We start from the raw sequence: 16,527 nt of genomic DNA on the forward strand, positions 1-16,527 counted from the left end.
TTCATAGCAAACATAAATATGTATATTTCGCTATACATATACAAAAGAAAGCAGTTGTATAATCTGCTTTGGTATACATATACAAAAAGATCAATTGTATAAAGTGAGAGAGGCGAGTGAGAGAGCGAGATCTGGGAGAGGGGAACGAAAATATATGTATATATACAATTTTCACGCATTTTATACATTAGCGTTTTTGTATAAAGTGAGAGAGGCGAGTGAGAGAGCGAGATCTGGGAGAGGGGAACGAAAATATATGTATATATACAATTTTCTCTCGCTTTATACAAACACAAATGCACTTTATACACTTGCGTTTGTATAAAAAACGAGAGAGGCGAGGGAGAGAACGAGAGTGGCGAGCGAGATTCACCAGGAGAGAGGTGAAATAGCAACATTTTGCTATGAGGTACAATTAAATCAAACTATATTTATAGCATTTAATTTGAATTAATAGTTTGCTATTATATACAATTTTCCCTATTAAATAAGCGTTTGAATATGCAATTTGGGATCATAATTTTAAATTTTAAAAAAATGAATTTGGGATTCTAAATTTTGATTTTAATTTATTTTTTTAAATGTAAAATCCCCCCATAAGTTTATAGTTTGTACAAATAGATTCATTATTTTAATTTTGTGAAAAAATACTCATGTTCAGCATCAAAAAATTATTTGTTTATGTGAAAAAATCATATTAAAGATTAATTATTACTACTTATTGATTAGTTGATCTTTATAAACAATGCGTATTTAAAAATTTGCAATCAGAAATATTTATTTATAAAAGAAATATGAAGACGACTCTTGGAAGATCTTATTAGAATTACCTAATTGGAAACCAATAGCTCTCACACGAATTTTATATTTGTATTAAAAAAAAGAGTAAAATATTTTTAAAAATGACTTGAGAAACCACTGACAAATGTGTTGTTTGATCTCAAAAATGCAATAAATTCAAATGGTAAAAAAGTCTGAAATATTGATTTCATCAAGTTTACTTAATTTTTTTTAAATTCGGGTTAGTGTTTGATCACTCTACGTACATCTCGATTAATTCAATGACTTATTATCTCTTGTTTAATTTGTAATGTCATTCTCACTCTACTACACAACTTCGTGATAATTTGGTATAGTACATGAGAATAATATTAAATATAATGTAAATATTACTGAAATTAGTAATGCGGAGATTAATTAAACAAAATATTATTTTATTATCTACTATTTAATTTGGTGTATTAAAAAATATGTATTGCATAATTACTAAAATAATTATTTGTTTATGAAAATATTCTCCACATTCTTTAACTTTATACACTCTGAAGAGCAATTATATACTTATACTTGGTATCAAAAACTCTTATATTGGTAATATCATGATTTAATATGTATTAATCATACCTACCTAAGATAATAGCAAAACTAATATTTTTTTCTCTAATACATCCCACCAAACGATACTAAAAGAAATCAACGATAGATAGTAAAAGACAAGAAAGTACAGATGACTATCAATATAAACGGACAACAGGACAAGTTCAAAAAGTTAATATTAGTTGCAGTAGTAACTTTTTGCATACATCCTCCTCCCTGTACCGCTGCTATGATAGAGAATTTGGATTGTACAACTAAGAATAGCCACATTCTTGGACCCATCTACCATGGAATTTGAGATTAGACAAGCTAAGCTTGTCCTAAAGACAAATGATATAGAAGCTGATCAAAAGACAACCAAACCAACATACATGACAAAACAGAAAAAAGATCCTTAATAAACATATAGAAATAATCTTCCAGGACCAAAGAAATGGAAATTTTGAAAGCTGTTGTTGCCAACGAACATTTTTCTTGGGCTGTCAACCTAATCTGTAACCTAAACCCTCCATAGAAAACAATTATATCTTAAGGTAAATGGGAGAAACCCTGGCTAAAGGAACATAAAAATGAATTCACATAGTTCCTCAAATAACCATAGCAGAAAACAGGCAAGTAGAAATCAGCTTTTGATCTGATATCCCCTGTTCTGCAAGAAGTCCTCATCTTGTGTTGCCAGATCTCCGCTGGTGTATTCACTTGACCATAACGAGGGGCTCAATTTGTGTTGAGAAACACTAGAAATTGACTGTCACAGCATGTAGCTACAGAAACTTTCTTCCGTCATGGCTCTTGTGTTTCTCAGGATTATTGACGACTCAAGATACCTCAATGAATTTCCAGCAACATGAACATATTTAAGCTTGCATGATAGCTTTTTCTTTTCAGGAGCAAAAGTTATAAAGACACTTCATCTAACACTTCATCTAACAGATTTTGCTTGTATAAGGCCAAATTCTGCAGAAAGTGATAATAGACTACATAAATTTCAACAGCTCTACAAGGTTTCATGCAGCATATCAGATGTGCATCTAGCAGAAAAGTGAAAAAGATTGGTATTGTTTTGAAGGTATGATTGTTGAAAGTCCAACAACGACAATCAGAGATGATGTACCACACCCACACCGCACTATTTCTTAAAAAGAATTTTCGATCCGCACCACAACTGTGTATATCTGAACCTGCCCTGCCCCGCCTGCCATCCCTAATTATTCACTTTGAACAGTGTCTAAACAACACCGGGATTCTAATTCCTAATTTTCTGCTTTTTTCTTTTGATAACTTGTACAGAGGGAGAGATGGCTTTCTATCTTTTACGAAGAGATTTTTGATATGATAGGTGGCAACTAGAGACATAAATGTTAAGGTAACATATCGCTACATATCACATCACCTGCAGCAATGTTTTGAACAATGCCTTTTATATTTGTCATTTTCTTAAAAGCCTTCATCGTTTGCTATAATGTTGCAAAAGGAATGAGTTAATATAATTCTTTTGATGAGTGTAGAACAAGTATACTAAAGGACATTACACTTAACTAATGTTCCATTTGATGCTCAGAAGTCACATTTTGTAACTCCCTGGTGTAGGCAAAGTGCAGTCGCTTAGGCGGAGCTTCAATGCCTCTCAGGATCCCTTTAGTAGGGCGGAGACTAAACAATGAATATAGCAGGGAAAGTGACATATTAATTGTTAAAAGAACGTTATGAATGAATATGTTAGTGATTAAGAATTAAAATTAGGAATTTAGCATACGAAAATTAGTCACCAACCCAAAATAAAAAATTAAAGTTACATTTTTATATCTCGATCAGAAATTAAAGTAACATTTTGATTGACAAGCTTTTTACTTCATATATTTCAGTTAATTGTATTATTTTATATCTGTTCTTCAACCAATTGTTTTTTGTGTTTTTAGTTACCTTTTCTTGAATTACCCTTTCTTCTTCATTGAGTCTTTATTCACTCAAATCCACGCTTTAGTTGCACTTTGAGCTTAGAGACTCAGCAAACGTTGGCATTTTCTACTCTCTGTCTTTGATAACTATCAATAACATTGATTGTTGAACTACGTTCTTTGCTTGACAACCTCCTATTATAATTTTCATATTAGAAGGGCAGCCCGGTGCACTAAAGCTCCCGCTATGTAAAGGGTCCGGGGAAGGGCCGGACCACAAGGGACTACTGTAATTATATTTAATTTAGTGTTATGGTCAATTGAGATCATCTTGTTCTTCTTTTTTGAACTTTTCATAAAGCTATTGTACCCTTGGCATCATCAAAGTGGCATCTCAATAACATAACATCAGCTTAAGCTTAACTTTCTATCAACTTACTTGCTATTTTTAGTCTGACATCTGAAGTACTTCAGGATACAGAAATAAACAAGAGCTATCTACCAACTATTTCCTATAGAATGACATACATTAACTAAGCGGGAAAAAAGACTTTACCTCTGTATAAGCATAAACTCCATCCTCCGTAGATCCCAAGGGACTTCCTCTCCTGATGAATTGATTTTCTCTATATATGTAAAGCATTGGCACTCCAGTTGAGAGTTCTAAGTGGATGACCTGTTACCAAAGACCTATGCATAACCAACTAACATACATGCACTGAAAATGTGTGATACTAACAGGAAAATGACAATACTCATTACCTCCTCAGCAGTCAATTTATCGAGATACATTAGGATGGACCTCAATGAATTTGCATGAGCTACTACCATTACATTCTTTCCACTGGAAAGTTGGGGTTCAATCTGCAAGTAAATGCTCAGTAATGAGAGAACAAGATATCAAGCCCTGCGTCAATAGAAACTAGTCTCCTCTATATGCTTTTTATAAGTCACAGCAGCTTACTTGCTCTTTAAAATAGGTAACAGCTCTTCGCAAGCACATTTCCAAGCTCTCACCGTTGGGTGGTCGAGCATCATAGCTTCGGCGCCATTTATAGACTTGCTCTTTTCCGCATCTTTCAGCTGTTTCCAGCTTATTAAACCCTTGAAGTTCCCCGTACCTATAAAATAATAACATCCTACTGAATCTGGGATGACATCATATTGGAATAGAAACAAAATGAGAGCTGTTAAATTACATTCTTTCATTCAGTTGCCATGCTTTAATAACAGGAACAGACTGCATCTCGGTGCCTTCACTATAAATTTGACTCCATACTTTGGCTTGTTCAGTCTCATCGTGTACAATAATGGGCACCTGAAAATTCAAGAAGGATAAGTGCTTATATACAGTGGCCTTTTCTTAGATAAATTTGATATCATCTGCACATTATATTGGTGACATACGAACAAAAGAGCATGCAATCTTTGGTATACCAACCTTCCAGTAATATGGAGACAATTTACACTACAATCAGGAGGGAGCCTCATTTCTTGAATCTCATGGAAAGATTTAATGTAATTTTTGCAATAAAGATGCATTTTTTATTTCCTGAATTGTTTTTTGGATGCTAAATCCTGTTTGACCGTCATCCATGTCTTACAGCATGACAAAAAAACATATAAAGGTAACAATAAGCCATAGATAACGGATAAGTGATAACCAAGAAAGAGACTTTTCTAGATAGGATAACATTATCCAGGAAGCAGGAAGAACATTTCTTGCAACACAACAAACAGAAAGGCTTATTTGTTTATGAAGCTCAGGATAATCTTATTTCACATTGCTAATTCATGCTGTATCTATACTTTTTTAAACCTGTCCTCATGAATTCTGATTTATGAATCAGGAATATTAGCATAAAGCAGGCCAAATGATTGGAAATAATTAGCAAACAAATTTAACAATTGATAAGGGGAACTTTCTCCAGAATGGTTCACCAAGAAAAGGACAAGTTTTGATATGCATATGACAGATCATAAGGGGACTTGACATAGCATAAGAGCAGACAGCACTAGGACAGCTGTAATTGTTCCAACTGTACATGAAGTTATTCAAACTAAAAAGTAAATTCAAGAATATTTTTAGTGCTACCCTAAGTCATTTCAGAGACTTGCACTAGTTAGCAGGACCATGCTTCAAAAAAACAAGTTTTTTCGAAGACCAAAATGCAGAAGTACCTTCTTGCAGTGGTGCTCTGTTAGGGCAAGCATGGCTGTCATCTGAGAACGAATCAATGCAGAGATGTAGACAACATCAATGGGTAAGTGTCTAATTCTCTTACCGGCTTCAATTGCTTCATCAACGCCTTTAGTGGTGAGTGGCACATCTACACAACCAGTGAACAGGTTCTTTTCATTCCACATTGATTCTCCATGCCGTATTAAGATCAAGTATGATTCAGCTGCAGGGAATAAGGCCTTAAATAGGACAAGATCACAAACTAGAATCCAGATACCAAAACGAATAACGAGAACTCACTTTTTGATAGATGATAACAAGAATTACTGGGAAGGAGTGTACTCACGTACTGTTCTCCGTGAATCATTGGTACTTGATAATGAGGAGAAAATTGGCTTAATAGCACATAAAGGTGACTCTGATGAATACTTCACACAGTTTACATACTGCCTCAAACTGCATCTCTCTTTTCTAAACACTGGTTTCATTTTAAGACTCCCAGATGAAGATGTGACCAGGAAGTCCCTAGCACCCTCGTTGGCAGTGAAGCATATTGCTTGGTGATATGCAGCAGCAACCATATTGAGTATAAAGTTATCCCAACTAAGCACCATAAAAGAAAACAAAAGGAAACTGAATAGACATCCCCACAGTGTTCAGCAAAATTTCACAAACAAAGAAAGAACTGCATATCATACATACTGATAACTAATTGTCGGATAAGTTAATAGACCATTTTAAAAAAGGAAAAAATATTCTAATAAGTTTATGATCAACTAGTACAAACAAATTAATGGATAGCTAACAATAAACTTTTCAAAAAAATAACTTTACATCAGAAATGTGTTATCATAAATTCTATCAAGCTGATCATACATGTTCACATTCATGTAACTAAGAGAAAAAAGGGGTAAAGGTCCCGCTATGCACTGGTTCAGGGCAGAACCACAAGGGTTCTGCTATACACAGGACCTCAACACCAACTATAATCATTCCAAATCAAGAATGTGCTCAAAGGGCACATGATGCTACATGGAGTAGAGACATTTCCTATTTAAGGATATTAAGCAGAACCTTAAACAGATGGATTAAAAGAGGAGAAAAAGATGGAATCTTGATTTTAAATGAGAGTTGACAAAAAGATGATCTTTACCTCTTTGTGATCAAACTTCACCTTTCAACAACTGTGTAATCAAACGAATGCAGACACAGAAGAAGCTCATACATGTGAACGCGGAGATCTCAAAGAATGGCTGCCGGAGGTTGCTGTCAGTCTGTCACAGTCAGATGCGACGCCGTTTCATACCTGAAGGGCTTTGTTCAAGTTGGGCTTCGATTAGGCTAATTTTTCACAAATATGATCTTTTACTTGAGTAGCCGTTCTATTACAGCCCTTTAGCAATGTAGCCTATTAACTAATTCTAATTAACAATGAACCAATAATAAAAGAAGGAAATTTCAAAAACAGCTAAGACTAGAAACACAATCAGGCTTCGTAGCTATCTATTGTTTTCTTAATTATGATTTGTAGATACATCTTATAAGAAGGAAAGACGTGAACAAGATTGGGAGAAAGGGGAGAGAGTCAAGCATGAACGGGGAGGGAGATACTATTGATCTAATTGTACCATGAATACAATTAATCTAATTGTATCATGAATACAATTGATCTAATTGTATCATGAATACAATTGATTTGTATAACAAAACAAGCTACTAAAAAGGTGGAGAGAGAAGAGTGAGATTGGGTGAGGGATGATAGAGGCAAGCGAAATCTGGGAGAGAGAGATACAATTGATTTGTATATTTGATCAATAATTGTATATCTGACCGATAATTGTATCATGAATACAATTGATACAACTGATTTGTATCACGAATACAATTGTATTAAAACCTAGTGTATTCAATTTGTTGATGAAAATCAATTGTATCAGGGATATTAACGAATACAATTTGTATCGTTGTTGTAATTGGTAACAAATTGTATTTGTATTCACAAGTTACCTTGTGTATTGTATTTAGGAGTTACCATTTGTCTTTGTATCATTGAGTGTTGCCATGTATATTTGTATTGCAGGGAGATAGAGAGGAAGAGGCGAGAGAGAAGAGAGGGAGGAGAGAAGCGAGCGAGAGAGGCAAGAGAGGGGAGAGAGGGCAAAAAGAGAGAGGTGAGAGGGGAGAGAGGGCATTAGCATAGATATATTTATAAAGCAATAGTTGTGAATAGTAATCCAAACTATAGTGATGTATAGTAAATACATACCATATGTTTATTGTACTACATAATTTTTCCTAAATAAGAGGGCATCATGTGGTCTAGTGGATTGAGTTCCTCCCTTAATCAAACATTCCAGTTTCAAGTCTTGAGCATGAAATTGTTTTGGATAGAAAGCTCTATCTGGCATGAATTTGAATTAATATCAATATGAATATCAAACAACAAATGAGAATTCAAAAACAAAAAGCCAAGTTATACTTGGATGATCGGTCAAAATAATTACTAGCCTAATGTATCAAAAACTATAAATTATTTTGTATCAAATATATATATATATATATATATATATATATTAAATATTTGTTGGCTATTATTTTGATCAACTACATAATGTTAAATGTAGATTGTATCTTTCCCTAATAAAAAATATCAGCGCTAAACTTTCACCAAATTTTATCATGATACTCATCCTAATTAGTATATAATCCTTGAAGGACTTTTGAAATGCAACGAGTAAAATATGAAAAATGAAAAAAAATACCTATCGAAGCAAACATAGTTATTATATCTACTGAACTTAGCTATATTTAAACATACCTATCTAAGTCTCTAATAGTGTATTGATAGTTAGTTATAGATATGCATTAGTTTGAATTTTGAATTGAAAAGATATGGTAAACAGTTTGTCTCGTATAGGACTCTTCTAGGTATAGAATTTGTGTCCTTGTAGGAGTTAACCACATCGGTTGTTCCTGCACTTTGTATCTATAAAAAGAGCGTCTTGCTCTTTCATTATGAATTTGATCGATACTCTACTTTATCAATTTATCATGGTATCAGAGCATCAATAAACAATAACAAAATAATAATGACGGGGAACGATAATGAAGTAGCCAATTCTCCATACACGTTGCAGCCAACTGATAACCCTGGAGTGTCTCTGGTCACATGTTTACTCACACAAGATAACTATTTGACATGGCGGAGGGCCATGAGAAATGCCTTGTTGGCTAAGTCAAAGTTAGGCTTTGTTGATGGTAGTCTTCCGCGACCAACAACAAGCTCTACAAACGAAGGTGCCTGGATTAAGGGAAATTTCATGGTAATATCTTGGATTTTTAACTCTCTTCATCCCTCACTTCACAGTAGTGTAGCTTTTTTTTTATACAGCAGGTGAACTTTGGCAAGATTTAAAGGAGAGATTTTCACAAGGGAATGCTTCTCGAGTTCACCAGTTGAAAATGGAGTTCGTGAATACACAACAGCAGGATCAAACAATGAGTGTTTACTACACCAAATTGAAGGGATTATGGGATGAGTATGGATCGTATTGTCAGTTTTCAAACTGCAGTTGTGGTGCCATTAAGGAATATGAAGCAGAAAGGGAAAAAGAGAAGGTTCATTAGTTTTGGGATTGAATAAGAAATTTAATGTTGTTCGATCTCAGATTTTAAATACTGAACCATTACCATCTCTAGCCCGTGTGTATGGACTAGTTTCACAGGAAGAACGACAACAACAACTCACTACAAGCAAAGGAAATAATTTATTGGAGGGGGCGACATTTGCTTCAAAGAGAAACACCAATACTTTCAATTCTCATCAATTGTCAGGTAACCGTGATGTCTCTAAACTATTTTGTGATCACTGTAAACAGTGGAGACACACCAAGGACAAATGTTTTGAACTAAATGACTATCCAGATTGGTGAAAAAACAATAGAAAAGAAAAGGGTAAGTCATCTAATTCCAGTCGAACATTAGAAGTTGAACGTGTGGATTACTCCCTAATAAGTGGTTTATCAAAAGAACAATATAACCAGCTTATGTCTCTTTTAAGCCTTGAAAACTCCAAGGGTATCGATTCAATGGCTAATTTTGCTGGTAAGGCTGTTACTTTTCCTGTCGCTTATTATGAATGGATATTAGATTCGGGAGCGTCTGATCATATGACTTGTCAGAAGAATTCTCTGTCAAATGAAAGAAAGCTTCTCTTTGATTCTAATATAACTATTCCTGATGGTTCATCTGTTACTACTAATACTTGTGGAGACGTGACTCTTAATTCTTCAATAACCTTAAATCATGGTTTACATGTACCAATGTTTGGCTGCAATCTTATTTCTATCAGTAAGTTGACACAATCATTAAATTGTGTTGCTAATTTTTTCCCTTCCTTTTGTGTTCTGCGGGACTTAGCCATGAGGAAGCTGATTGGCATGGGTAAACTGAAGAATAGCTTTTATTATTTCCAAAGTCAAGCACTAGTTTCAGCTCTTTTGTCAAATAAAGACCAAACTATTTTGTGGCATCAATGTCTTGGTCATGTATCTTTTAGTCGTTTGTCTTTCATTTCAGAACTTCAGTTTTTTAATTTCAATAAGTTAGATGATTATTGTGATGCTTGCCACCGAGCTAAGCAAATTTGGAAGTCATTTCCTGTTAGTTCTATTAAATCTAATGAAGCTTTTGATTTGATTCATTGTGATTTATGGGGTCCCTATCATTCACCTTCTTTGTCAAAGTCTCATTATTTCTTGACCATCGTGGATGATTTAACTAGAACTACTTGGGTGTATTTGCTTAAGTCTAAAACTGAAGTTTCTCATTTATTGATTTCCTTTCTTGCAATGGTACAAAGACAATTTAATCGTCTTGTTAAAATCATTCGCAGTGACAACGGCACAGAGTTTACTAATAGTTCACTTCAACAATGTTGTCGGGAAGAAGGAATTCTAAATCAGTTTTCTTGTATCTCCGCACCCCAACAAAATGGTGTAGTAAAACGTAAACATCGACATTTACTTGATGTAGCTAGATCCTTAAGGTTTCATGCTGGTTTACCAATAAAATTTTGGGGAGAGTGTGTTCTAACAACAACTTATTTAATTAATTACACACCAATACCTCTTTTATCTGGAAAAAGTCCATATGAGTTGTTGTTTTCCTCAAAACCTTCTTATGCACATTTACGTGTTTTTGGATGTCTCTGTTATGCTTCAGTTATTCCACGATCTCGTGATAAATTTCATGATAAAGCCAAACCTTGTATTTTTCTGGGTTATCCATATGGTCATAAAGGTTATAAGGTCTTTGATCTAAAAACACATCAAGTATTTGTTTCTCGTGATGTGATTTTTCATGAAAGAGTTTTTCCTTATAAAGAAAATACTCTTTCTTCTCTTAAAAAGCAATCACGAGTACCTTTACCATTGTCAATTGATGATCCTGATCAAACCTTTTTAAGCCAAGGTCCACCACAAGAAAATCTCAATCTAGGCACAATACACCCAAATATGGCTCTAAGTGACACCATAAATCTTCAACAATCACAAGATCAGATTATTGAACCATCAAGAACACCTATTGTTCTAACTCGACCTCAACGCACCAAAACCCAACCAGCTCATCTTAAAGATTTTCTAGTCAATCTCCCAAACAATAATAAAAGTTCTTCTTCAGGCTCATCCAACACAGCTTGCTCAGGTATTGGTTCAGCTTATCCTTTATGTCACTATGTTTCCTACTCCAATTTTTCCACGGCTCATACATGTTTTCTTTCGGCCATTACCCACCATAATGAGCCAACATCTTACAAACAAGCAGTACAGGTGGAACACTGGAAGCAGGCCATGAGAAAAGAGCTAGAAGCACCTGAACAACACCACACATGGACCTTAGAACATCTCCCAGTAGATAAAAGAGCTATTGGTTGTAAATGAGTCTACAAAATTAAGTTTAACTCTGATGGATCAATTGAGCGATATAAGGCGCGCCATGTCGCTAAAGGCTACAACCAAGTAGAAGGTTTAGATTATAATGAAATGTTTGCTCCAGTTGCTAAACTTACTACAGTTCGTACATTTTTAGTTGTTGCAGTTGTGCGAAATTGGGATCTCCATCAACTGGATGTGCATAATGCTTTTATTCATGGAGATTTACATGAAGAAGTTTACATGCAACCACCACCTGGATATTTGTCGGCCGAATTTAATAGAGTTTGTCGCCTTCGACGGTCACTTTATGGATTAAAGTAGGCCTCAAGGCAGTGATTTGCTAAGTTTTCTACTGCTATTTTAAGGTTTGGATTTAGACAATCCAAGGCTGACACTTCTTTATTTTTATATCGACAAGGAAATTCTTTTGCAGCTATTCTTGTATATGTAGATGATGTGATCGTTGCCACCAATGATTCATTCAATTTGAAAGCTTTAAAGGGCTACTTAGCATCCTGGTTTCCTATAAAGGATTTGGGTCCTCTAAAGTATTTCTTAGTCTAGAAGTTGCTCGCAGTTCAGAAGGAATAGTTCTTTCACAGCGTAAATGCGCGCTGGATATTTTAAAAGAAACGGGCATGCTGGGATCTAAACCAGTGAAATTTCCCATGGAGCAGCATCACCGTTTAGCTTTGGATGAAAGTTCTCCTCTGCAGGATCATGGGCCCTTTCGCAGATTGGTTGGGAGGCTGATTTATCTATTCGTTACTAGACCTGATATTTGTTATTCAGTTCATTTGTTGTCTCAATTCATGTACCAGCCTCGACAGAATCATTGGGTAGTTGCCCTCTGAATGTTGCGTTATTTAAAGCTTGCACCAGGCCAAGGTATTTCCTTTCCTTATCAAGTCCTTTATCTATAAAAGGATTTTGTGATTAAGATTGGGCAAGTTGTCCACTCACCCGTCGTTCAACCAGTGGGTATATCATATTTCTTGGTCATTCACCTATTTCATGGAAGAGCAAGAAACAGATAACAATGTCACGTTCTTCTGCTGAAGCAGAATATCGTTCAATGACAACAACTTCTTGTGAGATCATTTGGATACACCAATTACTTTCAGACTAATATGTCCCTTGTTTGGATCCAGTTTCTTTATATCATAATAGGCAAGCCGCACGTCATATTGCCAACAACCTAGTTTATCATGAACGAACTAAGCACATTGAGGTGGACTGTCATTTTGTTCGGACTGTATTCAACGGGGTTTGTTGGTTTGTCATCACATTTCAACACAACATCAACTTGCTGATGATTTTACTAAAGCTTTAGGTGCGCACCGGTTTCAAATATTAATTGCCAAGTTGGGCATTCGGGACCTCCACGCTCCAACTTGAGGGGGTGTAATAGTGTATTGGTAGTTAGTTATAGATATGCATTAGTTTGAATTTTGAATTGAAAAGATTTGGTATACAGTTTGTCTCGTATTAGACTCTTCTAGGTATAGAATTTGTGTCCTTGTAGGAGTTAACCACATCGGTTGTTCCTGTACTTTGTATCTATAAAAAGAGCGTCTTGCTCTTTCATTATGAATTTGATCGATACTCTGTTTTACCAATTTATCAGTCTCGTTAACAAGCTCATGAAGAGTAAAAAAAGAAATGCATCTCCAAGGTGAAGAGGACTCACTTAAATGGTACTAGTGACTTTGAATTTTTTTATCAGATGAAAGCAGTTGAAAAATTGCTTCATTGCTTGGCTACACTGATAATGACTACTGAAAATATTGAAGACAAAAAAATAATAATTACCAGGATATGTTTGTATGTTGGGGTGTATAATTATTTCTTGATCTTCAAAGAAGCAATCTATTGCTACTCTCTCGACTACTGTGGCAGAGTACATCACTTCAACATTATGTGCTTGTCAAGCTATTTGGTTGAAGAATTTCATTTTAAGCAGGAAAAATTAACATCAATTTATTGTGACAGTACTTCAGCGATTAATATTTCAAAAAATTCAATTGAATATGAACGAAATAAGCATATAGATGTAAAGTAGTACTTCTTTATGTGATCTAACTAAAAATACAAAAATTGGTCTTATTTGTTGCTGAAGTGAAAAGCAGGTTGCAAACATGTTTACAAATCCCCTAAAATCAGTGTCCTCCCTAAAGCTACATGATCAGGCTGCAGACATGTTGATAAAGCCCCTAAAATCAGTGTTCTTCCTAAAACAATGTGATCAACTTGGTGTTTGCAAATTAAACTAAAGATATTTCAGTTTAAAGGAGGGAATGTTGACAACGTAATCAGCTTTGTGAATTAGTAGTTAGCTTGCTCAATGAGTTATTTCCTAGTCTTTAGGTTAGGAGACTAGTGCAATCAGTTTTTAGATTCGTTTTTTTTTTTTTTTTAAGTATAAACATGTGCTTTGATTACTAAATTTTCTAGTAAAGAACTCTTATAACAACATATTTTGAAGTATCAACATAAAACACTTTCACTTGCATATTACTTTCATTTTGTTGCTATTAATTTCTATAATTTTAAACTTCAGGCCTCATGGGTAGGATAGGAAGAATGTGTCTATATTATCTATTTTGCTTGCTTGCTTCTTATCGGAGTTAAGATTGATTCCATTATGAATCCCACAAGCAATACCATGTTACATATGGAAGTACTTAGACATTATTATGCTTTTTTATGAAGCAATATTAAATACTATCAAAGCTCCAACAAATTACTCTTTTATTATATTTAAAACAAACTTGAAGTATAAGACTATTGACTAGCAGCAAGAAAATCAATCAAGCCACAATTTAAGCATTAGTAATAATTTTAATGAGCCATTAAATTTTCCTCATATACTACTAAAAGGAAACTTGGAAGTTGAACATCCAGAAAACAATAACAAAGAGAATAGAAGTATCAATTTTGATGCCTAAAGCATCATAATCATCAAACATCATAATAATAATCCTAAACACATCAAACAAAGATTCATAACAAATCATTTGTTGTTCTTGTTCCTTCAATATTGATCCTCAGTCAATTGGTATTGCTGGAGGATCTGAGTGCAGGTAGCAAGAGGTTCATTGGAGAGGAAACCCATGTTGTTAGCATAACGAACATCCGAGGTCATGCCATTGTTGCGGGTGAGGGCAACACGGGCACGATCACGACCAGCATTGGGGATGTTACATGTTTTATCACCGCTCTCGACGAGCACAACATCACAGACATCATCACCACAGTCACGTTTAACTAAGATGTTGTATTCACCCTTTGAGTTTGCCACACCATCAATTCTGTATGTGATTTTGTTGGTCACCCTGTTTTTGCACTCAACTTTAACCTTACATCCTGTCCATCATACCACAATTGTTGTTAATCCTACCGTAAACTAGGAGCAAAAAAGACGCGAATTTAGGATTTAAACTTTATATGAGTTCAATTTTTAAAGTTGTTACAAGTTATAGGTATATATATCTATCTACTATTACTCGCAATTTTATTAGATTTTTCCCCAAAATTTATGTTCAGCGTCAAAAGTAGTAGATTCATATGAACGGAAGGCTAAATCCGCCTCGGGCAACAAAAACAGTTCACACTACGATATGAAACAATCCAATTTTGATGATAAACTACATCACTATATACTAAATCAGTCTCACTTAAACACTATACAATACAATCTAGTAAGTCTATAGAGTAGATCTGCAAATGGGTAGTCAAGAAATTAGAACAGATCTTGAAATATGAACAGTGGAAAATGCAGAATGAATTAGAAAAGAGGGGGGTTTTAATGTTTACCAGCAAGATACTTAGTAGCAGGGGTCTCAAATCCACATCGGCAAGTATCACAATAACATTTACCCTTGACAAGGAAAGGGTTGGAAGTGGCAGTAGCCAAAGAAACATAGAGTAAGCAAAGAGCAACAAATACAACCAATCTTGCCATTTTTTGAAGAAGAAATCTCAAACTCTCTCTACTTTTTGCTGCTTCTTGTTGTTGAAGGGGATAGATAGATAGATAGATAGATAGAGATGGAGAAAGAGAGGAAAGTGGAATATAATGGGGTTAAAGCGTCGGTGGATGGGCTGGCAGACAGTAGTAAAGTCACATGGGAGCTTCGGGAATCAAGTGAATACTCCTCCATTTAATTTCTTTTATATTTCGAGATTTAAATAAATTTATCTTTAATTATATTTTCAAATTATTAAATTAACAAATAATATGATTTATTTTACACCTAATTTTTAAATATATAAATTCTATTTAATACCTAAATTTACGATCAAAATCAGACTATTTGACTCGAATCCAACAGAAAGTGTCACATGGGACAGTTGAAGTAATTAAGAAAGCTGGTAGTATATACTAAGCGCGTCTTGTGCCAACTTTTTCATTTTTTTTTTACTCAACTAGATTGCCAATCAAAGTTTCATTAATTTCGGTGCGTGGGTTCCATCTGCCCCTCCCTTTTCTCCTTACGCGGGAGATCTGTTAAATTTTTCAGTTACTTCTACTCTTTTATCATCGTAATTATCGGTTAAATCATTAAGAAAATAATCTCAAGTCGTTAAAAATTAATAATTTGACTAAACATATCAAAGTCTAATTCAAAACAGCTAATATTATCAGGATTATCGGTTAAATCGTTAAGAAAAAATCTCAAATTATTAAAAATGAATAATTTAATATGAAAAATATCAAAATCATTATTAAAACAGCTAATTCAATAGCTTATTAGTAGGGGTGTACATAGGTCGGTTTAGTTTGGTTTTTCACTAAAAAACCTAAACCAATTATGTTGGTTTATTAAATCTAAAAACCAAATCAAATCACGCAAAGTCGGTTTTTTCGGTTTCAGTTTTAGTCGATTCTTTTGGGTTTTTTCGATTTTTCTGGTTTTTTTTTACAACTATACGATGTTTGAAAATGTGATCAAATATATTTTCACTTACCTGTGTGATAAGATAAACTTAAGAAATGTTAAATGAATAGAAGTTTTCGTAAAAAGGGTAAAATTCACATGAGTACAAAATATATATTTTTGAAATATCAATGTTCATTATGTTAAATTAATAAGATTAAAGGATACAGTCAAACTAAATACAAAACGAAATA

The 16,527-nt window shown here is 34.3% G+C and overlaps 2 protein-coding genes across 3 annotated transcripts; both read right to left on the bottom strand.

The window, feature by feature from the left end:
- Nucleotides 1-1,745: 1,745 nt before the first annotated feature.
- LOC102593705 (2,3-bisphosphoglycerate-dependent phosphoglycerate mutase-like) lies at nt 1,746-6,845 on the bottom strand. Of its 2 annotated transcripts, XM_006355309.2 has the most exons (8): nt 6,611-6,845; nt 5,804-6,060; nt 5,457-5,680; nt 4,475-4,593; nt 4,240-4,396; nt 4,038-4,139; nt 3,832-3,951; nt 1,746-2,334 (listed from the first exon to the last, which is right to left on the bottom strand). In XM_006355309.2, exons 2-8 carry the CDS (start codon nt 6,036-6,038, stop codon nt 2,275-2,277), a joined length of 1,017 nt encoding a protein of 338 aa, XP_006355371.1. In that variant the 5' UTR covers nt 6,039-6,060; nt 6,611-6,845; the 3' UTR covers nt 1,746-2,274. The 2 variants fall into 2 exon arrangements, with proteins under 2 accessions (XP_006355371.1, XP_006355372.1); XM_006355310.2 differs by lacking the exon at nt 6,611-6,845 and having other exon boundaries at nt 5,758-5,912.
- Nucleotides 6,846-14,185: 7,340 nt separating this feature from the next.
- On the bottom strand, nt 14,186-15,512 carry LOC102594254 (pollen-specific protein C13-like). The gene is made up of 2 exons (XM_006355311.2): nt 15,210-15,512; nt 14,186-14,759 (listed from the first exon to the last, which is right to left on the bottom strand). The coding sequence occupies exons 1-2, from the start codon at nt 15,355-15,357 to the stop codon at nt 14,428-14,430; spliced, it is 480 nt and encodes a 159-aa protein (XP_006355373.1). The 5' UTR covers nt 15,358-15,512; the 3' UTR covers nt 14,186-14,427.
- Between the last annotated feature and the right edge of the window lie 1,015 nt (nt 15,513-16,527).

This window comes from Solanum tuberosum, unplaced genomic scaffold (assembly GCF_000226075.1).
Source record: "Solanum tuberosum cultivar DM 1-3 516 R44 unplaced genomic scaffold, SolTub_3.0 scf00185, whole genome shotgun sequence".
Lineage (NCBI taxonomy): Eukaryota > Viridiplantae > Streptophyta > Magnoliopsida > Solanales > Solanaceae > Solanum > Solanum tuberosum.